Below are 21,225 nucleotides of genomic sequence, written 5' to 3'. Positions count from 1 at the left end.
TTTAATAATAAATTAAAAGTAATTTTTAATGTCATTTTAAATAAGAATATAAATGTAAGTAATAAAAATCTTTTAATCATTTCCCTAGTAAATTAACAAAATTTAAGAATTTATCCTGAGGAATTGATCATAGATACACACCAAGATTCATCTAAAATGTATGCACTGCATTTCCCTATTATTTGTAATAGAGAACTGTGGATAACTAAATAATCTAACATTACGATGCTGGCTATGTAAATTGTGAGACAATCATTTGATGAAAAATTATCCCTCCAATTAAAAAAAAAAGCACATGGCTTTGAGGAATGTTTAAAGACATAAAATATTAAGGCAAATTGTTGGCTCAAGAACCAGAATAAAGACTTATTAAAAAATAATTTAATCCTTAAAGAAAAAATGATTATATGCTTTTACTTTTTATATTTTTCTGCATTTAAAAATATTTTATAATAAATATGTATTATAAGCAGTAAACTAAATAATTGTCATATTAAAGTAGAATAAAATACTATTGTTTATGAGGATTATGTAAACTCATGTAAGTATCAGCTATGATGTCAACATTAATGACGTAGTCCTCTCCTCACGCCCTACACACACACCTTTCTCTCTCTACTTGCTGAGTCTCAAGTTACCCTTTAATAAAATGAAAACTACATTATACACAAACATAAAGTATTCAGAACAGGAGACACTCCATGTATCTTGGTTCTTTCCCCTTCACTGAACTGTCATAAGGCAGTAGATTTCATTTCACACTTCGGACTCTTAAAATCCAAGATTGATGACACAAGGGAGTTACAGTGTATCCAGACACTCCACTAGTGCAGATCTAGGACAGGGGGCAGCTTTGTTCCACTTTTGTGGGTAGCAAGGAGAACACTTGGACACCAAGAACAGGAAGAGTATTAAAAAAAATCAGACTAGGGAAGTCTGAGGGGAAATTAATGGGTGGCCCAATGTTTGTTTCTCTCCAATGGCTTAGAAAAGGGACATAAACCATGTTCAGGGTCATCTGGAGCAGACACCACCGGCCCAGGCTTAAGGCGATAAATGGTGGGAAGCATTTATGCCCATCTCTTGCACATTCCCGAATCTGCTTCCTCCTACGTAACTTTGTCCTTTCTCTTTTGTTCCCTTTGGCAAGGCTAACTCTTGCTTTATGTTTCTTTCTATTCTACAGAAATTTTGACCTCTAGAAGGTCTTAAACTTATATTAAAGGTTAAGAAATCCTTTTCCAGGGGACAGCCCACTTCCTAAATACCAAACAGCACCAATGTGACTTACACAGGGCTCCAAAGAAATATAAGCTTCGTGTGTATGCACATGAGTATTAATTGATTTTGTTTTTAATATTAATGAGCATATGACTTGATCTAGTTGACCTTCAAATTCAAATTGAGTAATTAAGTAATAAGACATGAGAATCAAGATATGTTTAAACAGCAGGGTCCCCTCCCCGTCTCAACGCCCAATAAGATGCCTTGGCTTTGGCTGTGAGGATAAACTATTACTAGTGTTGAGTCAACTAGAACAGAGACTTCTCCTTGAATTAAGATCAACTATATCTTAAATAATAATAATAATGTCTTTGCAGTAGTTTCAACCAGAGTACTTTGTACTCCTAATATAAATGTTATTCCTGTGTTTATACTCCCCTTTATCTTATTGCCTCTATATTTGGTAACTTAAATAGCCTAAATATTTGTATTCTTGGGTTTATTTTTTAAGGATTTAAAGTGCAAAAATAAATAAATACATAAATAAAGTGCAAACTACCATTAAATCAATAGTTAGAATAGTTTTACAAGTAGAGAAAGAAATCTCTCAGTAGATAAGTGAATGCGTGTTTTATAAAGAACCTCAGAATTTCTATCAACCTACGGATAATTTCTTAGGCTACTTTTACCTCGGAGTTCACTTTAGTTCAATCCTGGCTGCCACACCCTTGGCAGGCACCTTTGTATTGAATTACTCACCAGCATTCCTCCTCACACCTTATCCTCTCAATTCACTCCTGCCCAATCAAAGGTTGTAATGAGTCATTGGCAACAGGTACCTTTAGTCTGTAGTTCGCAGTCTAGCTCTTGAGACATAAGCCAATCAGTGGTACCTCCTGTCTTCAGCTTGCATCATTATTAGTTATGTGGGATGAATGGGCAATAAGTATCTGTTCTATGTACCCAGTGGAAAGTATGTCTACAACATTTGAACAAATTTCTGGCATAGAAGACACTTCCTCTTAAAACTTTCCTGCTTTCACGTACATGTTTTAATTTTTTAAAAATATTATCTCTAAACCAAGTGACATTAGCCAGCTCATTTTTTGTTTATTTTAAGTTATTGCACCCTAGAAGACACTAGTTTCCTATAAGAACCGAAAATTATAACAAATGTAAAGCCAGTCAACCAACAATCAAAGCTAGAAATAACTGATGAGTCTCAAAATCTTTATGAATTATATAGGAAAGAGAAAGAGAGAGAAAGAAAAAATGCCAGCCCATTAGATCTGTTGTTCTAACCTCAAGAAGAAGATGCCGGGTTAGGATCAAAGTCTGGAAACAAAGGCGTGAGAGCAAAGATTGCTTCAGGACCTTTGGTCAGCAAAGATGTTTTGCCATTTAAATTGGAGAGAGTAATATGCATTTTTATAAGTGGTTTTATAACTGCAGAGTTTATAAGTAGCCCAGTTGTCACCAAGGAGATATATTTCTGCATGAAACTAATAATGGTAAATGTTTGAAATGAATCCTCAACACATATGACTGCCTTTTAACCTCAACTTGACCTCAATCTTAGAGGATTTCAATGGCAAATTCATTTCTTTTTCATTCTAAACTATGCATCAGTCAAGACAGCAGTCCTGTAATCATTGGACACTTGGTTTAAGCTTTGGAATGATAATCAATTAAAACCAGTGGTACATGCTATTTCAGAAGGTAAAGGCAAAAATTATATCCTATATGTTCTATTTTTAATTGAAATAGAATTATATGCTAGTGTGGATTTTAAAACATTGTTTCACTTGCCTGGATCAAGAGGTTAATAACTATTAACCATATATTTTAGTAAAATTCTTAAAACTTCACATTTACTCTTATTAGGGAACTGCATTTGTGATAAGTGGCAGAACTCAGAGTTACCATCATTACAAGTTTCATGTAGAAAAAAATCATATTCTGAGAAATTGATCCTGGCATGAGCAATTAATGATGTGAAATCCTAAAAGCATTATGAAACATTAGAAACAATGTGTTTCTATACAGGTGTGGTACATCCAATCAAACAAATTAACAGGAAAAATAGCATGAAGCCCTAAAGTAGATTATTCTTCTTGTTTCCTAAACTCTGCCATTTAACTTCATGACTTAAAATAATAATAATAATAATAATAATAATAATAATAATAATAATAATCCAGCACAAGTAAATGATCATAATGTCTAAAATTATTTACTTCGATGAATATCACTTCCCTCTTTTCATTCTGACTTGGTCAGGTTTACTTTTCTTTCTAAGATGACCTTGCATTTCTTATAAGAATCTATGTGGATACCTGATATTATTTACATATTTAGATATCCTAAATGGTTTTAAAACCAGGGATGTCAGGACACATATCTGAGTAGAAGGGAAGTGGTGCTAGAGGAGTCATTTAAAAAGTAGCAACAAGGAAGAAAAAGATCACTAAAAATAACAGTGTGGTGGATGCTGAGTTGGGCCATCCAGATTGCCTTTCCGGAATGAAGAATTAATTTTCCCAGCTCCAGGCAGCCCTCATCCATCTCAGACTTCCAGGATTACCTCAAGGGAGGGGTTGCTTCACTTAAGACTACATGCTCCTCCCAAGGCAGCCAGTCTCAGGTAACTTATCAGCGGGGGGTGTTGATAGCCTGACTCTCTCTTCTCAACCAGGGCATCTCAGAAGGGTTATGTCATCTTCAGACCAGCTGTGGCTTTTGTTGAGAATGCCTTGCAGTTAGTTCAGCTCTTCCCTTTACCAAGTTCTGCCTTGTTACTTTTTCCTTTTCCAGGTGTTGATTCCAAGAGTTCTCCCTAATAAATGGCTGCTCCCTCTTCTCCTTTGCGTAATATGTCTTCTTGGGAGACCAATATGCACAATATGGTACTAGGTGAAGAGTTTGAGCAATTGACATGTATTATTGTATTCTGTGAGATAATTATTATTATTGTCCCCATTCTTCAGAGGAGAAAATTGAAGCACAAAGAAGTTAATTACTTGCCATGACTTGTTAATTCTTTGTTAACTACTTGAAATACTTGCCAAAGGTTATATAAATTTCAGGTGACAGAAACAAGATTCAAGCCTCAAACACTGTGAACCCCAGAATTCAAAATCTTAATAACTACCCTTACTACACACAGGACATCTCACTTAGAAAAAAACCATTTACAAGTCTACATGAAATAAAATAAATAGCTGAGTATTAAAATTTTAAGACAAATTTGATTTTCTAAACACCAGTTCAAAGAATGGCTGTTATCAATTTTCAAGTGTGGTTCTATTTCATAACACTCCAAACTGAAGAAACGCATTCAGCATATTTATCCAAAAGTTCCAGGTAATCATGTGATTTACCAGATGTCCATTCATACTAAATGCAGTAATCTAATGTACCATTCACAGAAGGGTTTTAGTAGGTACCAATGACAGATATAAAATATTACCTTTTTTGTGTGGAGACAGTTAATCAGGATGGAAAGATAAGAAAAACCTATTTTATTTTCCTTCAGATAACCTACATATATTTAAACCCTATCACCTGCACATAAATGTCCTCCCTATTTCTCCCTCAAATTTTCTCCTAGAACCTAAATCAAATTTTCTTTTACCCTTTTCTTCTTCTGGAGATACTTGGGTCAGCAACATTTTTCCTAGTAATTATCCATAGAGTAAAGAATGATGCTCTGGCCAAAGATTTATTTTTAAGGTTTCCTTTCAAACATTTCTTCTTTCTTATGTCTGGATAATGAAAGTCTCTGGTAAGAGGCTCCCAAATGCCCTCTTTTGACTTATTCTTGATAAGAAGCTGTAAACAGCAAAACTGTCTAATTCTGGTGTTTCAAATAAACATCTTTAAACATAATTTCTCCAACAATCCTCTTGTTTTATAAAGTTGCTTCTCAAAGGAACAAATGTAAATGCATATAGAAATTCTGAAAAGGGCAGATAAGGAATAAAACAAAGTGGGTGAGATATTTGATTGTTTTAGAAACAGAGATGCTTAAAGAGAATTAGACAGATTTTCTCACTGCTTCATTTTTCCATATAAACAAAACCCAAATGGTCTCCTAAGAGTTATTGAATTTTAGATATAGTAAGTAGGCTCATACCTTCATCTTTACAGACTTCAATTGCCTCTTCTGAAGCAGGGCTGGGGACAGTAGCAGCAATGACACCATCTATAAAGCAAAAAAGAAACACTGGCTCAGAGTTAATGATGCCAAGCTGGAGCTTCCCTGCCCATCACACTTCCCTCCCCACTCTACCACAGGAAGTATGAGCCTGTTTTATGCTCTAACATACTGAATGACCTTTGAAGGAGTAGTGGTTTCTGATTCTCTTATAATTAATGGATCAGAACGCTAGTTAAGGCAGAGCCCAATGAACTGCAAACTATTTTTTCGTGAAGAATGCTATTGGTTGGTACTATTATACTTGGGCATTTTGCTTCTTCCTCACCTCTAGAAGAGTGGTAAATTATTTTTCTTACTAACAGATTGTGAAAGAAAGTATATTCTTGCAAGTTTCTACAAAGTGCTTTTATGTATGTGTTTTTAAAGTTTGGTTCTTCTTAGCACAGCACTTTGCTCATTATGCCAGGCTGTCAAACTGCAGGGAGCACATCTGATGGCTGTCAGTGCAGAGGCCCAGGAGAAGGGGAGCATTTGTAGAAAAGCACCAAAAGTCACCCAAGCACAGAGTGGGGAATGAGAAACTTGGAGGTCCTTATCCCCCTTCCAGCAGCAATTAACCTCATCTGAGTTTGTCTTTCTTCTCAGTATCATCAGCACCCCAGTGATTCCACTCATGTTTAGCCTCCAGGATAATAGATAATTAACTTACTAACATTAAAATAGTAAATTTAAGGCATGAAGGATTATCAAAAGCATTTGAAATGGTTAATACTTGACTATTGAAAAGAAATATATATATATATTTTTCATGTAGTTACAGGGTCATGGAACTAAAAACTTGCACGTGGATGACAACCAACACACATTTAGAGGCAAATCACATATTTTCTAGTATGTCATTTGTCCATAATGTACATGACTATTACTTTTAGGCCATGTCTCTATTGGAACAGAGAATAAAAATTTTGGTAAGGGGATAATTGGAGATGATGAATTACTTTCTTTTGTTAAGTGACAATCTCCTATTAAAAAAAAAAAAAGAACAAACTATTAACCTTCCCTTGATGTTACATTTTCCCATTTTTTTATTTTCTTCTCAGCAAAACTCCTTGAAAGTGCTGCCTGTTATTGTTCTATATTTCTTCATTGCACAATCTTTCTATAACCCAACCAACTGATTTTAATGCTTCTGCAAGAATGTTCTTATCAAAGGTGCCAGTCACCTCCCTTTGCCAAATCCAATGGTTATTTCTCTTTTCTTATCTTACTTAATTTTTCTGTAGCATTCCATAGAGTTTATACTCGGTTCCTTGTGAAACACTTTCTTGTTGTGGCTGTTCCTTCTTCCCTGTTGCCATATATCTAGATGTCATGGTGTCCTAGGCCCATTGTTTTGTTTATATATGCATTCTCTCTAGTGAATCTCATCCAGTCTCATGGTCTTAAATATCATTAACATGCCAGTGACTCTCTAACCTGTATCTCTGGTCCACATCTCTCCCTAGAAAAAATCAGACTCATATATCTAACTGGCTTCTTGACATGCCACACAGCTAAAAGTGCACTCAGATTTACCATGGCCAAAACTGAGCTATTAATTTTCTTAACAAAAACTGTGCCCTGTAGCCAGTCCTTCACATATTAGTGGGTGGCACTATCATCCCCATAGTTACTGATGCTAAAAACCTAAGACTCATCCTAGATACTTCTTTCTCCCATTTCCCACTTCCAACCCATTGGCACGTCCTATTATCTCTATCTCCAGAACATAACACAAATAGGTTCATTTTTGTCTCCATTTCCAGAAACTACCATCATTGTTTTCCTACTGTAGCCTCCTAACTGGTCTCACTTTGTTTTTTTTGACCCAGTTTCTCTCACAGGCGAAGTGAGCTTTTAAAACATAGCCTATGTCTCTCCACTACTTAAAAACTCCCCTTCGCTTATCTTTGTAGTTCTAATAAAATCAAATATTATAGAGTCAGAAGTAATTGGGTCATATGCTCTCTTACCAGATTTCACACCATTTTCCCCCTAATCCACCACGTTCCAGTCACTAAGCCGTCTTACTCTAATGTGCTAAACCGAAACTAGCCTAGAGGCATTTGCACTATCCGAATGTACTTTCACCATCATATCATTAGATCTCATTTAAATTATTATTTCCTGCAAGAGTTGTCCCCAAATTCAGCCAATGAAAAGTGGCCTTCTCAATATTCCTTCTATATTATGTCATTTCTCTGCAAGGCATTTATCAGTATATGATACTTTTTTTGATTATTGTTTATTTTTGGATCCCACTCCCCTGCTCCCACCAGACTATAACCTTCAAGGAAGCAGCGATATTGTGTTTATAATTTACTGCTGCATCCCAGTGTCCAGAACAGTGCTTGGGTCACAATATACCCTTGGTATGTATTTTTTTCAAATGAGAAATATTAAGTACAACTTTGATTTGATTTGATTATGACAGCAGTAAAAAATTCTGGATTATGCTGGTTTGACATTGTGTGTTTTTTTTTTTTTTCATGATAAGGAAAAGGCCTGCAGAGTTGTATAATTGAAATTGAAGTTGGAAATTATATTGAATGGAAAGCAGGTATTTTTATTTTGGAAGAATAACAGCAGGTCAAAAGGGCTTTAATAACTAGAATCACATCTTGGGTTTCTCTGCACTTAGATTAGGGAGGCTATGACATGAGCAGAGTGGGCATAACAACGTATGCTGACACCAGCCAGGATGATAGATGAACCCTGCCAGTCGACTCCCTGCCAGCCCGTGGACTCACTTAAGCATTTAGGGCTCCTCTTTACATTGAGAGTTACCCATATTGCTGTGATAGCACTTGATCCAGGAGGTGGAGAAGAGGTTTACATTCTACCACTCTCAGCTGACAGGCAAGATGATCCCAAAAGAAACTGCCTGTTCTCGACTGATTAACGGAAAAAGGATGAATAAGTAAAACAGAGGTGAATGTGTGTGCATGTATATATGTGTGCATGTATATACACGTGTGTGGGTGTGTGTACGTGTATGAACAGGGTTGGGAAAAAAACCTATGTTGATAAAGACAGTTTGAGAGAGAGCAGTAAGTGAATAAAACCTGTGAAACCTCAACAGTCAGAGAACGGCCTCAGCTGTCAGCAGTTCCTTGACTAATGGTTGCCAGTCCCAACCAGCGAAAATAGTGATAACTTTTCATATAAGACTCATCTTCCACGGAGCATAATGACATGTGAGTCGGGCGCTTGGGTAGGGGGTGGGGGTGGATGACTACAGTCCGTTGTACCAGAATTCATTTCATTGCAAATACTACATTTCAGCAAAGGGAGCCAACTGACCCAGTAGCAGCTACACAAGGTCTTTGCTGCCTTGCTTCAGTGCTTTCTGTGATTGGCCTTCTTCAATTCCATCTTCCAGGTTAATAATAAAAGCTTTCAGTTTGCTAGCACAAGTTCCAAGGTTAATGTAGGAAGTTTTCAGTGAAAAACTTACCACACTACCTGGTTTATTTCCAAGAGTTCAGCATATGGCCTATGATGTTCCTGGCACATGTCATAGCCCACTATTTCAAAAATGTCCCCCACCCCTGTGGGGCTCATTAGAACTGGGAGGATGACTTGAAAACTAAAGGGAAGAAAGATATTTTTATTTTGGTGATTATGTTGATAGTTTCATAATTGTGCTTATCATTTTTAAAGGATAGAGTGCCTGAGTACAAAAATGGGTAGAAAGAGACAATAAATCAAAAGTGATGATGATCTCTTTTGGATCTTAAGTGCTATTTAATTTTTCAAATGTTTAATTTATAATCTATGGCTGAAAATCTATGAACATTTTATTGATACATCTGTTCTTTAGTGAACAGAAGGGATGTCAGGAAGGCTTTGGATCTTACTTTATCCCTGTGTAGGGTGGGTGTAGTCAGGCTCTGTGACACTACCTCCTACAACATGTAAAGAAATAACCAGAAATATGGCTCTTTGAAAATGCAAAACAGTGAAAAACAATTCATTCATTGTGGAGAAAAAGCCTCTTATTTCTTTTAAACATTTTCATTTTATTTTTTTCCCAAACAAAATTTGCTCATTTTGACCTGTCCTAAGTCGGCCAAACTCTAACTTGGCACTTCCAACCTCTGCCCACCTCTCTTAGAGCATTACTAAGCAAAACGTTATTACATGGAAGAAAAATGGAATTGGTGAATGAGATATGACAATGCACCCGTCTGATTGGAAGCCCTGTCACTCATAGTTAATAGCGTTGGTAGCTTCCTGAAGGAGACCTGAATGAACATGGAAGTTACTCTGGTGAAAAGTATAAGCATTTTTTGAAAAGAGCACTGAGTAAAGTCATTGTTCACCTCTGCGGACGAGGCCTAGAAGACTCCTCAAAAGAAATCTGAGCCCACCTGCTTCTTGGCTCTGCCCTTCCATTTCTTCTGTACTTTGTTTTTCCTCTGGACCATTCTCATCTTTCAAGAAAACCACAGAGGAAAAAAAATTATATCAGTCAATTTATGAAATATCTTTTTATGGCTAATATGCAGCACTGAAATTAATCGCAACCAATGTAGCATGACTTCCCATAAAGCAAGGCAGAGAGATGAATCAGAGGCATGAAACAGAAAAATTACCTACATAAATAGGTGCATTTATACTCATCCTTTCTCACATGATTTGCTTGATTAAATGTCGAACTGCTGTAAACAAAATTCACTCAGTAGTCCTCTCCTTGCACAGTATTTCCCCAAAAGCAGTAGAAATATTAATTCCCATCTTTTCTCCCTTGACTCAAGTAATATGCACTGTGTTAGAAAACTTGGTTGATTAAGTTTCTATGCCTTTTAGTTTCCTGTTTGATATATGTTGCAAAACAATATCTATTTTTACTTAGCTTATACATCAAAGCCTAACATATCTATACTATAAAACATTTTGTCTTGAACAGTGGTAAAGTTTATGCTATAGTACATAAATCTTTGAAAAATAAACAATTAGGCAGGTGCAATGGCACCTATATACTAGAAACTAGCTAAAATTTTCTTTTGGCTTAAAATGTGTAATGTATATCTGTGAATTTCTGTGTAGAAAAACTTCTCAAAGGCAAATAAAAGTAGGATTTTAGAACTCATTGCTGGGAGGCTTTCCAAATCTCTTTTTGTTGGAGAAAATTTTTTTAAATGATAAAAATATAGAGACAGAACCAAAATATAAAACATGTAGTTAAAGTACAGAAAACAGAGAAGCAGAAGTTACCTGAATATATTACCGTGGGTTAAAGATGGCCACAGATCCTTTGTCTCACAAGAAGTGAACTCTTATCTCTACTTTCCTTGAATTTGGACTAATTCTGTGACTTGTTTAGACTGACAAAATGTGGAAGTGATGTTCTGGCCCCTCCAAGCCAAAGACACAGAAGACTAGCAGCTTCTACTTTCTCTCCCTTGGAAGGCAGATACCATGCTGTAAAGATATTCAGGCCAGCCTACCAAATAGAGCCACATGGAGAGAGAGAAGGGCCATGTGGCAGAGCAACGAGGGGCAAGGCATGTTGGTGAAGACTTCTAGCACCTTTCAACCTAGCCCAGCTGCCCGCTAAAGCCAAAAGAAGCAGAAGAATCGCAAGTTGAGCTCTTTTAAAATTTCTGACCCACAACTAGGCTCAGATTGCTTAACTGTGTTTTGCTTGAGCGCTTTGACCTACCACCATCTGCTACTACCACCATCTCCTAATCCAGAGACAAGAGGATAGTGAGTCCTCCCCAGAGGAGTACTCAACTGGTAGAGCTGAAACAAGAGCTGCTGAAGCAAAGGGGAAACATTTCTTCAAGCAGCTCTGAAAAATAACCTACTGAAGAGAGTTGCAGATAGAAAAACATTTAAAGAAAAAGTTTATAATAGAATGATGAAAGTAAACAAATACATAAAAAAAAGAAAATGCATAAGTATGAATAGAATTCCCTCTGCCCTGAACTGTCATTTGCCACGGGGGACAGAGTATAACTTTATTCTTCTTTATGTTTTTTTTTATTATAAAATATATGATCTCTGTAAATATTGGTGTATATCTTTCCAGATTTTTTTCTATGTATGTGTTAACTTTTAATATGTACGTGTTAACTTTTAGGTAGTTTTTAGCTACCTAAATCCAGTGTTCTCCGTGGCATTTTTACAAGCATCACATGATGATCTGACATTTTCTCTCTTCTGCTTCTCCAAGGAGGTGATGACATTGCTTTTGCTCTAAGAAAAAAAATAGCCATCCCTGCTGCTCTTGTTTCCTTAACAAGGCTAAGTTGGTGCAGAGTATTTGTCAAAAACATAGGTTAGTATTTCCCCCCTTCCTCTCACCAAATGGACTCAGAGTAAATCAGGAAAAATCTTCCAGTTTTTCTGTCTCCTCTAACAGATAGATCCTTTAACACAGATTTCATAGGAGGCTTGAAGTCTGCAGTGACAGGCTGCCTTTAAAATTAGTCTCTCATTACCACAAATCCTAGGAAGTAGGGGTAAAAAGCTATCTTGTGAAGAGGAAGAAAAGAAAGGAAAAATAGCAGTTAAGTCATAGGAAGGTGAGAAATAGGGTCCAGCAGTTCTAATTGCATGAGCAGTAAATTAGAGGTCAGACCTCTAGTCCAGTTTTATAATACGAAAAACCAGTCTGGTTGTCTTCCTATTCTACTTTGACTGGGTTTTTACCCTCATCCAAGTGCATGCTGTCCTACTCCCTAACAGGGCCACCCGAGTGCCATGTTTTCATTTTCCACTTTGATTCTTGACTGCACAGAGTTCTAGTCACAGTACTGCTGCCTTTGGGAAGCAAACTCAAGAAACACCTGGCATGTTTATCATGGAGAACATTCACTCTAGAAGAATGCTTCATTTGCAGTTTGAGTAGCATGCCCTCAAATGAAGTTTCAGGTATACTGCTTTCATCAATTTCCAAAGACATGTTTTCTCAAATCCAGCAGGGGGAACCAGTGTAGAAGTCTTGTTTTCAAAGCCCAGTTTATACATTCTTGGGCAATTAGATTAGCATTCTTTTCACCCTCTTTGAGAAGGACAGTTTGGTTGGCTTATAACTTTTCATCCATTTTAAATACCTCAAAAGGATGAATTCTTAGTGAAACAGTGGGCTTCTACTGGTAGGAAAAAAATCCCATTACACAGCTACCCATAAGTATTTGATAAGGACAGGCTTTCCTTTTATCAGCTTTGTCTGTCTAGCTATCTTCACAGGAAGCATATAAACAATAAAAGTTAAGTAGAGTGGAGAATCTAAACTTGTGGTTTTTAGAAGGGATTTAAAAGGCTTATAATAAATGCGAAGAAATATAGGAAAGTGACATGCTATTTTGTTAGCTTTAAAAATGTCACACAGAAGCTAAATTCTCTTAATACACCTAAAGGTCACATATTTACTTCAGATGATAAATTTCCATACCATTCACGTGGAGTGGCACATAATACCCTACTTTTCCATGCCCCGCACAGTAACCTGTGAGAATTCTAGTGGTTGCATTGTTTTTATTTCTCTACAGAAGCATTAGTACCCCACCCCTCATTGTTTCAACCCATATATATTGAGCATATACTATATACAAGATATTTAAGAAATTTTCTAGAAATAAAAATGAGACTCTTGCTGCAAAATTAACTCATGTAAGTGAAAGAAATGCACCAGTGGTTGGATGATGATAAGAATGCAGTCCATGTTTAATTCTATAGGAGAGTTTTCTAAGGGCAAAATCTCAATGTCATGGCTACAAATTACTTTCTTGATATTCGTAGTTTTGTGATGTGTGCACAGGGATAGGAAAAGAAAGGAGGAATAAATCAGAGCAAATCCATCCCTGCTACTGGGAAAGCAACCTGATATGTGTTGCCTATTGTACTATTGCCATTTCTTATAAAAATTCTTAAGATTTCTGGACACGGACAGAGCATAGGCAATTCAAATACAGTGGTTTGTAGACTGGGTTATAGATCCCAATGTTTCGGTCCCTTGTAATGGATTATACAGCTCAGTGTCAGAGAATACTTCCCACTCCATTGATGTTGAGCTTGACCCCAAGTGACTTGATTTGGCTAAAAGAATGTTAGTGAACATGATGTAAGCAGAGGGCTTAATTGTGCTGCACAATTGGACTTGGTGCTTGTGCTCCTGACATTTGCCATGACAAGAAATGCCCCTCAAAAAAAAAAAAAAAAAAAAAGAAAAAAGAAAAAAAAAAAAAGAAAGAAAGAAAGAAAGAAAGAAATGTCCCTAACCACTGGTTTAAGAAGAAGAGATAAGTAAAAGCCACTCTGCCTGGAACTAAGCCCAGGCAACTCAGAGCTTGAAACAGAACTGCCCAGATGAGCACAACTTACATCAGTTGAGACACAGTCAACCTGCAAACCTGTGATTATGAGAATGAATATTTTTATTGCAAGGTACTGCAGTTGGGGTGATTTGTCACACCATATCATTGTTAAAATAGCTGATTAATACAAATAATATATTTATTTTTCTTAGCTCAGAAAGGCACAAAGATTTTAAATTAGCACTCTTTATAAAGAATTTAGTCTTTAATTTTGTATTCTGCCACCCAGCTACATTTTCATCTTATACATTCCAACTCTCTAGAAACACATTTGAAAAATAAATTAGCTTATATAAGGGAGAAATGCTCTCAAAGTGTATGCACTGCTATCAATGATGTTTATATTTTCTTTAATAGAGTCATATGGGCAGCAGGATAATAGTAATTAATACCAGCTAACATTTATTGCATATTGTCTATGTTCTGCTCAGTGTCTAAGTGCTTGCATAGATTATCAAATTTAGTTCTCATAACAACTCAGTAAGGTAGCCATTATTATTATTATTAGCCATGGTCCATGGATAATGGAAACTGAGGTATACAGATGTTAAGTAATTTGCCTAAGATCACAGAGCTAGCAAGTGATGGAAGAAAGGTTTTGACCCAGTCAACAGAGGCTAGAGCTCACTACCACCTTCCTGGAGAGGTAACTAATATTTGTGTATGGGTAAGATATTTAAATTATGGGCCAGCAAAAATGTGGGAAAATGGTATTTAATATAAACATAGCTGAAGAACTAAGCTATAATCTCATACAGATTAACACAGAACACTAGGAACATGGAGAATTGAGCTTTTCTGATACTTAAGCCAAATGAATGCAGTACTAACTCCAGATTGGTTTTTTTTTTTTTAATGCTAAAGATATTTTTATTACAGTATAATTTTAAACAACATAAAGTTACAAGAACAGTACAAGAAACTTCCTTTTTTAATGAACCATCTGAGAGTAAATTGGGGATACAATCACCCCTAACCACTCCCATCAGCCCTGAATACTTTAGTATATATTTTCTACCAACAAGAACATTCTCTTCCATAACCACAATGCAACCATTGAGATCAGGAGATTAGCACTGATGAAATTCCTAATATCTAAACCACAGACCACATTCTAGTTTTGCCAATTTTCCAATAATATCTTTTACGGCAAATGAGGATCACACAGTGAATTTAAATGTCATGTCTCTTTAATATTCTTCAATCACAGATATGACTCCCCAACCCTGGCCCAGTTCTGTGCTGGGTGCTTGCCACCTCCCCCATCCCTTTCAATGTGAATGCCTATGTTGCTTAGCCCTACTTAATAGCTTTAGGGAAACAACAAGAAAGGAATAAAGAGAGGAATAAGGAAAGAAAGAAAGAAAAAGAAAGAAAGAAAAAGAAAGAAAGAAAGAAGAAAGAAAGAAAGAAAGAAAGAAAGAAAGAAAGAAAGAAAGATAAAGCGAAAGCGAAACAGCCTAGACAGATAGACTTTCTCAAGCGCGAACTCCGCCAACGATACCGATTCGAACTCTCAACTTTCATTCCCCTATCCTTCTTCCTTCCTTCCTCCCCTTCCTTCTTCTTCCGTTCTTACTGGCGTTCTTGCTCTTTCTCTTCCTCCTTCCTCAAAATCCTAGGAAGGAGGAAAAGTTAGTTCCTCCTAGGCATGAGGGCACTTAACATGTTTACACATCTCATACCCATTACCATGGATCTTACAACAATCATAAAGTTAGACTTTTATCTACATTTTACAGATGAAGAAATCAAGGTTGGAGGAAGTCAATTAACTTCCCTGAAGCCCCCAAATTTGTGGCAAAGCTGGGACTTAAACTCAGGTCCAGAGTATACCAAAGCCTGAGAACACTCTTTCTTGCCAACGGTCAGACCTTTTCTGACCCTTGAGAGCTAAATTGTAAGTCCTCTGCTGAGAGAGATGCCCTTGCTGTTCCTGTGGCGTCCTCAGCACCCAGCATAGTGCCTAAAATCCATTTGGGGCTCCACAAACACTTGTCAAGGGATTAAGAAGGCAACATCATTTTTCCCTAAGTGGTAATTTATTTTACGCTTGAACCATATTTTAATTCTCAATATAGAAAAGGCATGATGTCTATTAGAGCCTCTGGTTGAACCTCATTAAATGGTAGATTAGTTTTAAAATGTCGCAACTCTTTGATCATACATAATAGTTCCTAAAAGTCAAATGTGGTGACATTAGGGAGCACAAGTAGTTAGAGTCCATCTGCTTTCTGCAGCTCCTGGCCTAGCCTCCATCCTCTTTCCTGGTTTGTGGTGATGACTTCCAAATGTGCTTTGCTGCTTCAGCTCTGTCTTCAAAGTCTATTCTAAAACTAGAAGCCAGATGGTTTGTCTTAAAACATGAGTCACACAATACCACTCCCTGGCTCAAGTGCTCTAATATGCCCAGAGGAAACAAGGCCCTGTGTCCTGTTGCCTTCCTGTCCTGACTTCTTTGTAGTCTCCTTCCCATTCACTCTGCCACAGTCACACTAGGCACTGTGCTATTCCTCCAGCACGCTAGGGTCTCTTCTCTCTAGGTCTCTGTACTGATGTCACCTATGCTTGGAGTACTTCCCCCCTGCCCCACCCCACTCCACCAGGTCCTTCAAGTCTTTGCTGAAATGTCCCCTTTTCAATGAGGTCTATGCTGAATACTCCATTTAAAATGGTGGCATCTCCCCACCCCCACACACTCCATCCTCCTTATCCTGATCTACTTTTTATTTTTGTTTTATTTTTCAATTACCTATCATCTTCTAATGTATAATGTTGGTAGGTATCATATTCATTGTTTATGTTTACCTGTCACAATTTGACTGTAAACTCCTCTAAGGCATGGATGTTTTTTTGCTTCATTATCTGATGTCTCCTAAGTACTTAGGAGCACAAGGTAGGTGTTCAACAAATCTTTGTGAATTAATGAATTATGCTCTTCTGTTGCATAGCCCTGCATGGCTATTTCACAAATTAATCAGAAAAAAAAAATTATCTTCTATTCTGAGATTATCAGGAATATACTAATAGAATATAAGTTTACTTATGAAATACATTGTTCATATAACATGTGGGGCAGACACAGAGCCTAAGTTCTTGTTACAATACATCTATCACCATTTTGTGTTCTTATTAGAGCAGTTAGCTATGAGAGGGATTCCCTTCCCCAGGCCTTGAGAGATTTACTTGTGGAATTGTTTCAATAGCCATTTTGTGGGGATGCTGAACAGAGCTCTCCTGGCTGCTAGTACCAGTTCATGGCCATTCACAGAAGGTCTGTAACACCTACAGGTTAGTCTTCAATTATAGACAGAGAAGACAGTCATCTTGGTCCTGTATCTTTCAAAGAATATCCCAAACAGCACACTTATCCACATAGAGGAAAGAAGAAATAATTGAACCTGTTGTTTTTAAAGCATATGTGTCTGTCGAGGGAGACCTAAGTGTGATACATATTCAGGAAAGGAAACACAGGAGATGTCCCTTTCATATATGTTGTATGATGGTAGGGAGAGCACCGAGTGTTCAATAAGGAACTCAAAAAACATCTGCTGAGTGATCGAACACTGTAGCATTACCACACCAAAGGTATGGCTTTGGTATACCAAAACTTGCTGTGGCATATTTTGGTATGAAAATAGCACAAGGCAATGCACCAGAAAGCTATTTTCAATATCACACATACCCTCTTAATAAATAACATATGGTTGTCCCATATGGCATGTTGATACAAATACTTTTACTATGATACAGTTAGTTTTTAATCCAAGGATTTCCAAGTACTTTACAAACACTATTCATTAGCATAGTCATCCCTGGGGAAGCTGCAGCGCCTCAAAGAGATACAAAGCATCTTGCATACAATCAATAACCATTAAAGAATGACAATAATAAGAAATATATTAATGTGGCATTTTTAGAAGAGTTTAGAAAACCAACAAATGGGAACTAGGCAACTTTCTCAAAGACTTCCAATCACTTATGGTGTAACTAGGACTGAAAATCAACTTATGCTGATGCTTATAGTTATTCTACTAGTTGACTTATACTGGTGAATTGACCGTAGATTAAGCAGATTTTCAGGTATGCACATAACCTAATGTGTGCACCATAATGGAAAAATTTATGACCAAAATAAAGTTAGCATGATAGCATTACGATGGGATTTCTTTGTGTTCTCTCTTAAGTACAATTGTACTTTGCCATTAACTTTAAGCCCTAAGGTTAAATTTCCTACTAAACACTGCATTTCTCTGTACTGTTATTTAGGTTTGTGAATTGAGATAACTGGTGTGCCTACATATTTGTTTAAAACAGGCACATATTGTGCTGTGTGCAGATGTTGAAATACAGAACAGGCAAGATGAAGCATCGTTTTGCTTTTTTTGTTGTTGAAAAATAGAAAGTATATAAAGATGTTCTTTGAATAGAAGAATCATTCCATGAATAAATTCAAAAGTTCTTAGGTATCTTTGTCATCAATTAACATTTGCTGAGTACATACAAAGTTCAAGATGGTGGAGGGAGAATAAATTAGATTTGAGAAGACAAAAGCCTTTTCCTCTGGGAGTTGACAAAAGAAAGATGCATCATGAAGTAGTTTCATGAGATATATCTATCTGCACAAGGTAAAATCAAGGCAAGAGATAATTACCCAGAAGAAAATATAAGATTTGATAATAAATAAATAAATAAATAAATAAATAAACCAGTTAATTAATTAATTAATCTGAATAAATGTTGAGTACTTAGCTGAATTAAATAAGGAATATCTGAGGAAGTGCTTCAGTTAACCACATTTCTCCGTCCACATAAATCTTTGAGGGAATCGCTGGTTGAAAATGTATATGTTCTGAGTGCAAGCGTCGCCCAGGGAGGGAACAATTCAGTACATATATATTTGAAGTTGAAAGCAGTTCCACATTACCACGGGAAGTAAAATTTTCATTTTCACACTTCTATCATTTTTCCTCTTGAAAATAGTTTGTTGCTTTAGTGTTGAAACACGCTATTTTAAAGTTTTTATTTTAAAAACTTTAAGATTCTGATTTGGAATTTTGAAGTTTAGGAAGAAAGCAATGCATAGGTTTTCCACAATTTAACAAACTTTTTATAAAATATTCCCTCACTCAAATTATAATCCTATATATGATAGACATTGAGAACCAGTCCTAAGCTTACTATCAAATATAAAAACAGCAGGGTTCTCTCTATATCTTTTATCTCTCTTTAAAAATTTAAAAATTCCAGTTATGGTTTTATTTGACCAAAGGTTTTCTTAATAGCTATTTGACATTGTACCAGAATAAATTTCAGCATGTTATTCCCTTTATTTCATATGAAAATAATTCACAAAGGTAGAAACCACACATCTTTAGGCAGAAAAAGCATGTGGAAATTATTCATGTGGAAATTTAGGCCCAGAAAGCTACCATCCCTAGGATCCAGTGCTTTCCTTCTAGAATAACTTGGAAGTTATTCTGTCTGGATCAGTGGTTCTCAAACTTCTCTGTGCATCATCTTCCTTTGGATAAATTGTTAAAATATGGATTTCTGGGTTCTGGTTCAGCAGAGCTGGATGAAGCCTGAGCATCTGCATCTCTAACAAGTTCCCAGATGATGTTGCTACTGCAGGTCTGAGCACCATCCTTTGAGAACCACTCGTCCAGGGCCAAGACTGGTAAGAACAGAAAGTATGATGTGATTTATTGTCATCCACTAAACAGCCCCGTTTAGCTTCATTAATGTGTTGCTCGTTTTCCAACTTCTGACTCTTTGTAGCCACTATTTGAGTAAGCCCTTGAGATTACAGGATTATTTCTTAGAAAGAAAGAAAAAAATTGGACTTTTTATGAAATAAATCTATAAAATTTACCTTTATGATTTCAGTAAAATTTTAGTTAAGTTACCTTATTTTGAAATGTATTCATCATTGAACAAAATTTTGAGGTTTCTTCTGTTCTAGACACTGGGTGCTACAGACAAGAGGAGCCAAGGTAGGAGCCTGCCCCCACCAGGAGTTTATTGGAGAGATGATGAGTGTCATACAATCCAGGTTAAGTACAAGCCCTGTACTTGAGGAAGCAGGGCGGGCTGCAAAGATTCTTAAAGGAAGCACCCAAATCCAGTCCAGAGGGGCCAGGAAAACTTTCTCAGAAGAGGCATTGCCCTAGCTGAGACCTTTGTCATTGAGCATATATTCATTGAGCACCCATTCTCTATCAGACTCTATCTTTTAGAACTATGCTTCCCACTGTGATAGCAGCTAGCCTGATATGCCTACTGGGTATTTGAAATGGTGCAAGTCCAAATTAAGATGTTCTATAAATGTCAAATGCACGTCAGAGTTTAAAGATAGCACAAAACGATGTAAAATATCTTATAGATTATTTTTATATTGATTTCATGTAGAAATGACAATACTTTGGCCATACTGGATTAAATAAAATATAGAGTTAAAATTAATGTTTCTCTTTTTTTACCATGGCTTCTCAAAAATTAAAAATCACATATTCATTCATGACTCATGTTTTATTTCTACTGAATAGCAGTGCTCTAGCAAAAACGAGTGAGGAAAGTGAGGAAATGAGCTCTGGAGCTCAGTCCAGTGGAGTCGACAGATAATATAGCTGAAACTATCAAATCCCTACCAAGGTCCCTTGTCTCTCACCTCTGATTTATCTGTACTCTAGTACCTCCAGCACTCTGCCTTGGGAGTTTTTCTAGTCTCAACAAGATGCTTGTCTTTAGCAGCCTATCTGGAAGCAGCCCTCAACCACTGGTGGACAAGAGTAGGTGTACTGATCCCCTGACTTTGTGCCCCTTGAGGGAGATAACTCCGAGGCACATACCACATGACTCTCAGAGTTCTCCTTCAGGACCCAGTTCTAGCTGCCCACAAGACAATATGCTTGTTCATGCTCCTGTATTTGTTTCCTTCTATTCTTGGTCTTAATTTCCCTACTCTACTCCTGGTGCTTCCTGGGGTCACTCTGTAAATCGACTTCTCACCCTTGAATCCTTAGGCCATGCTTCTGGGGAACCTGATCTAAGACATTTTAATAGCAAATAATTACACAAATATATTATCCCTAATCTTGATACTTCATACAAATGGAGAGAAGTATAGATTTCAAAGAGGGTTTCCAATAAGGTCATCAGAGAGGACTTCTCCTTGGAAAGGACACTTCAGCTGACAAGTTTAAGGCATTTACTAAATAAAATTAGTGGAAATTAATGATGTAAAAAGTGGAGACATGAATGAGTGTTATAGGCAAAATGAAGAACATGTCTAAAGGTCCCATCAGGGAAAAAATGGCATCTTTGAAGACTGGGGGTTAGTCATTGGGACGGTAGTGCAGAAGGTGAGTGCCACGAGATGGGCCTAAGTGTGAAATATCCAGGCAAATGGAGTAGATTAAATAGCAGGGAATATTCCACAGGTTGGGAAATAAGACCTATAGGTGAAAGTGA

The 21,225-nt window shown here is 36.7% G+C and overlaps 1 protein-coding gene across 3 annotated transcripts in view; it reads right to left on the bottom strand.

Annotated features, from left to right (window-relative positions):
- MACROD2 (mono-ADP ribosylhydrolase 2) overlaps positions 1-21,225 on the bottom strand; it is a 1,752,897-nt gene that overhangs the window by 93,024 nt on the left and 1,638,648 nt on the right. For 2 of the 3 annotated variants that reach the window (XM_036229035.1, XM_036229037.1), the window contains exons 12-13: positions 9,796-9,858; positions 5,360-5,428 (exon numbers count right to left, since the gene is read on the bottom strand). In XM_036229035.1, coding sequence (XP_036084928.1) covers positions 5,360-5,428; positions 9,796-9,858 — 132 coding nt within the window. The remainder of the gene's footprint in view (positions 1-5,359; positions 5,429-9,795; positions 9,859-21,225) is intronic. The other variant, XM_036229036.1, reaches the window with a different exon arrangement.

Source organism: Rousettus aegyptiacus, unplaced genomic scaffold, assembly GCF_014176215.1.
Source record: "Rousettus aegyptiacus isolate mRouAeg1 unplaced genomic scaffold, mRouAeg1.p scaffold_m13_p_12, whole genome shotgun sequence".
In the NCBI taxonomy this organism is placed as follows: Eukaryota; Metazoa; Chordata; class Mammalia; order Chiroptera; family Pteropodidae; genus Rousettus; species Rousettus aegyptiacus.
This window is presented reverse-complemented; position numbering and strand designations above follow the sequence as displayed.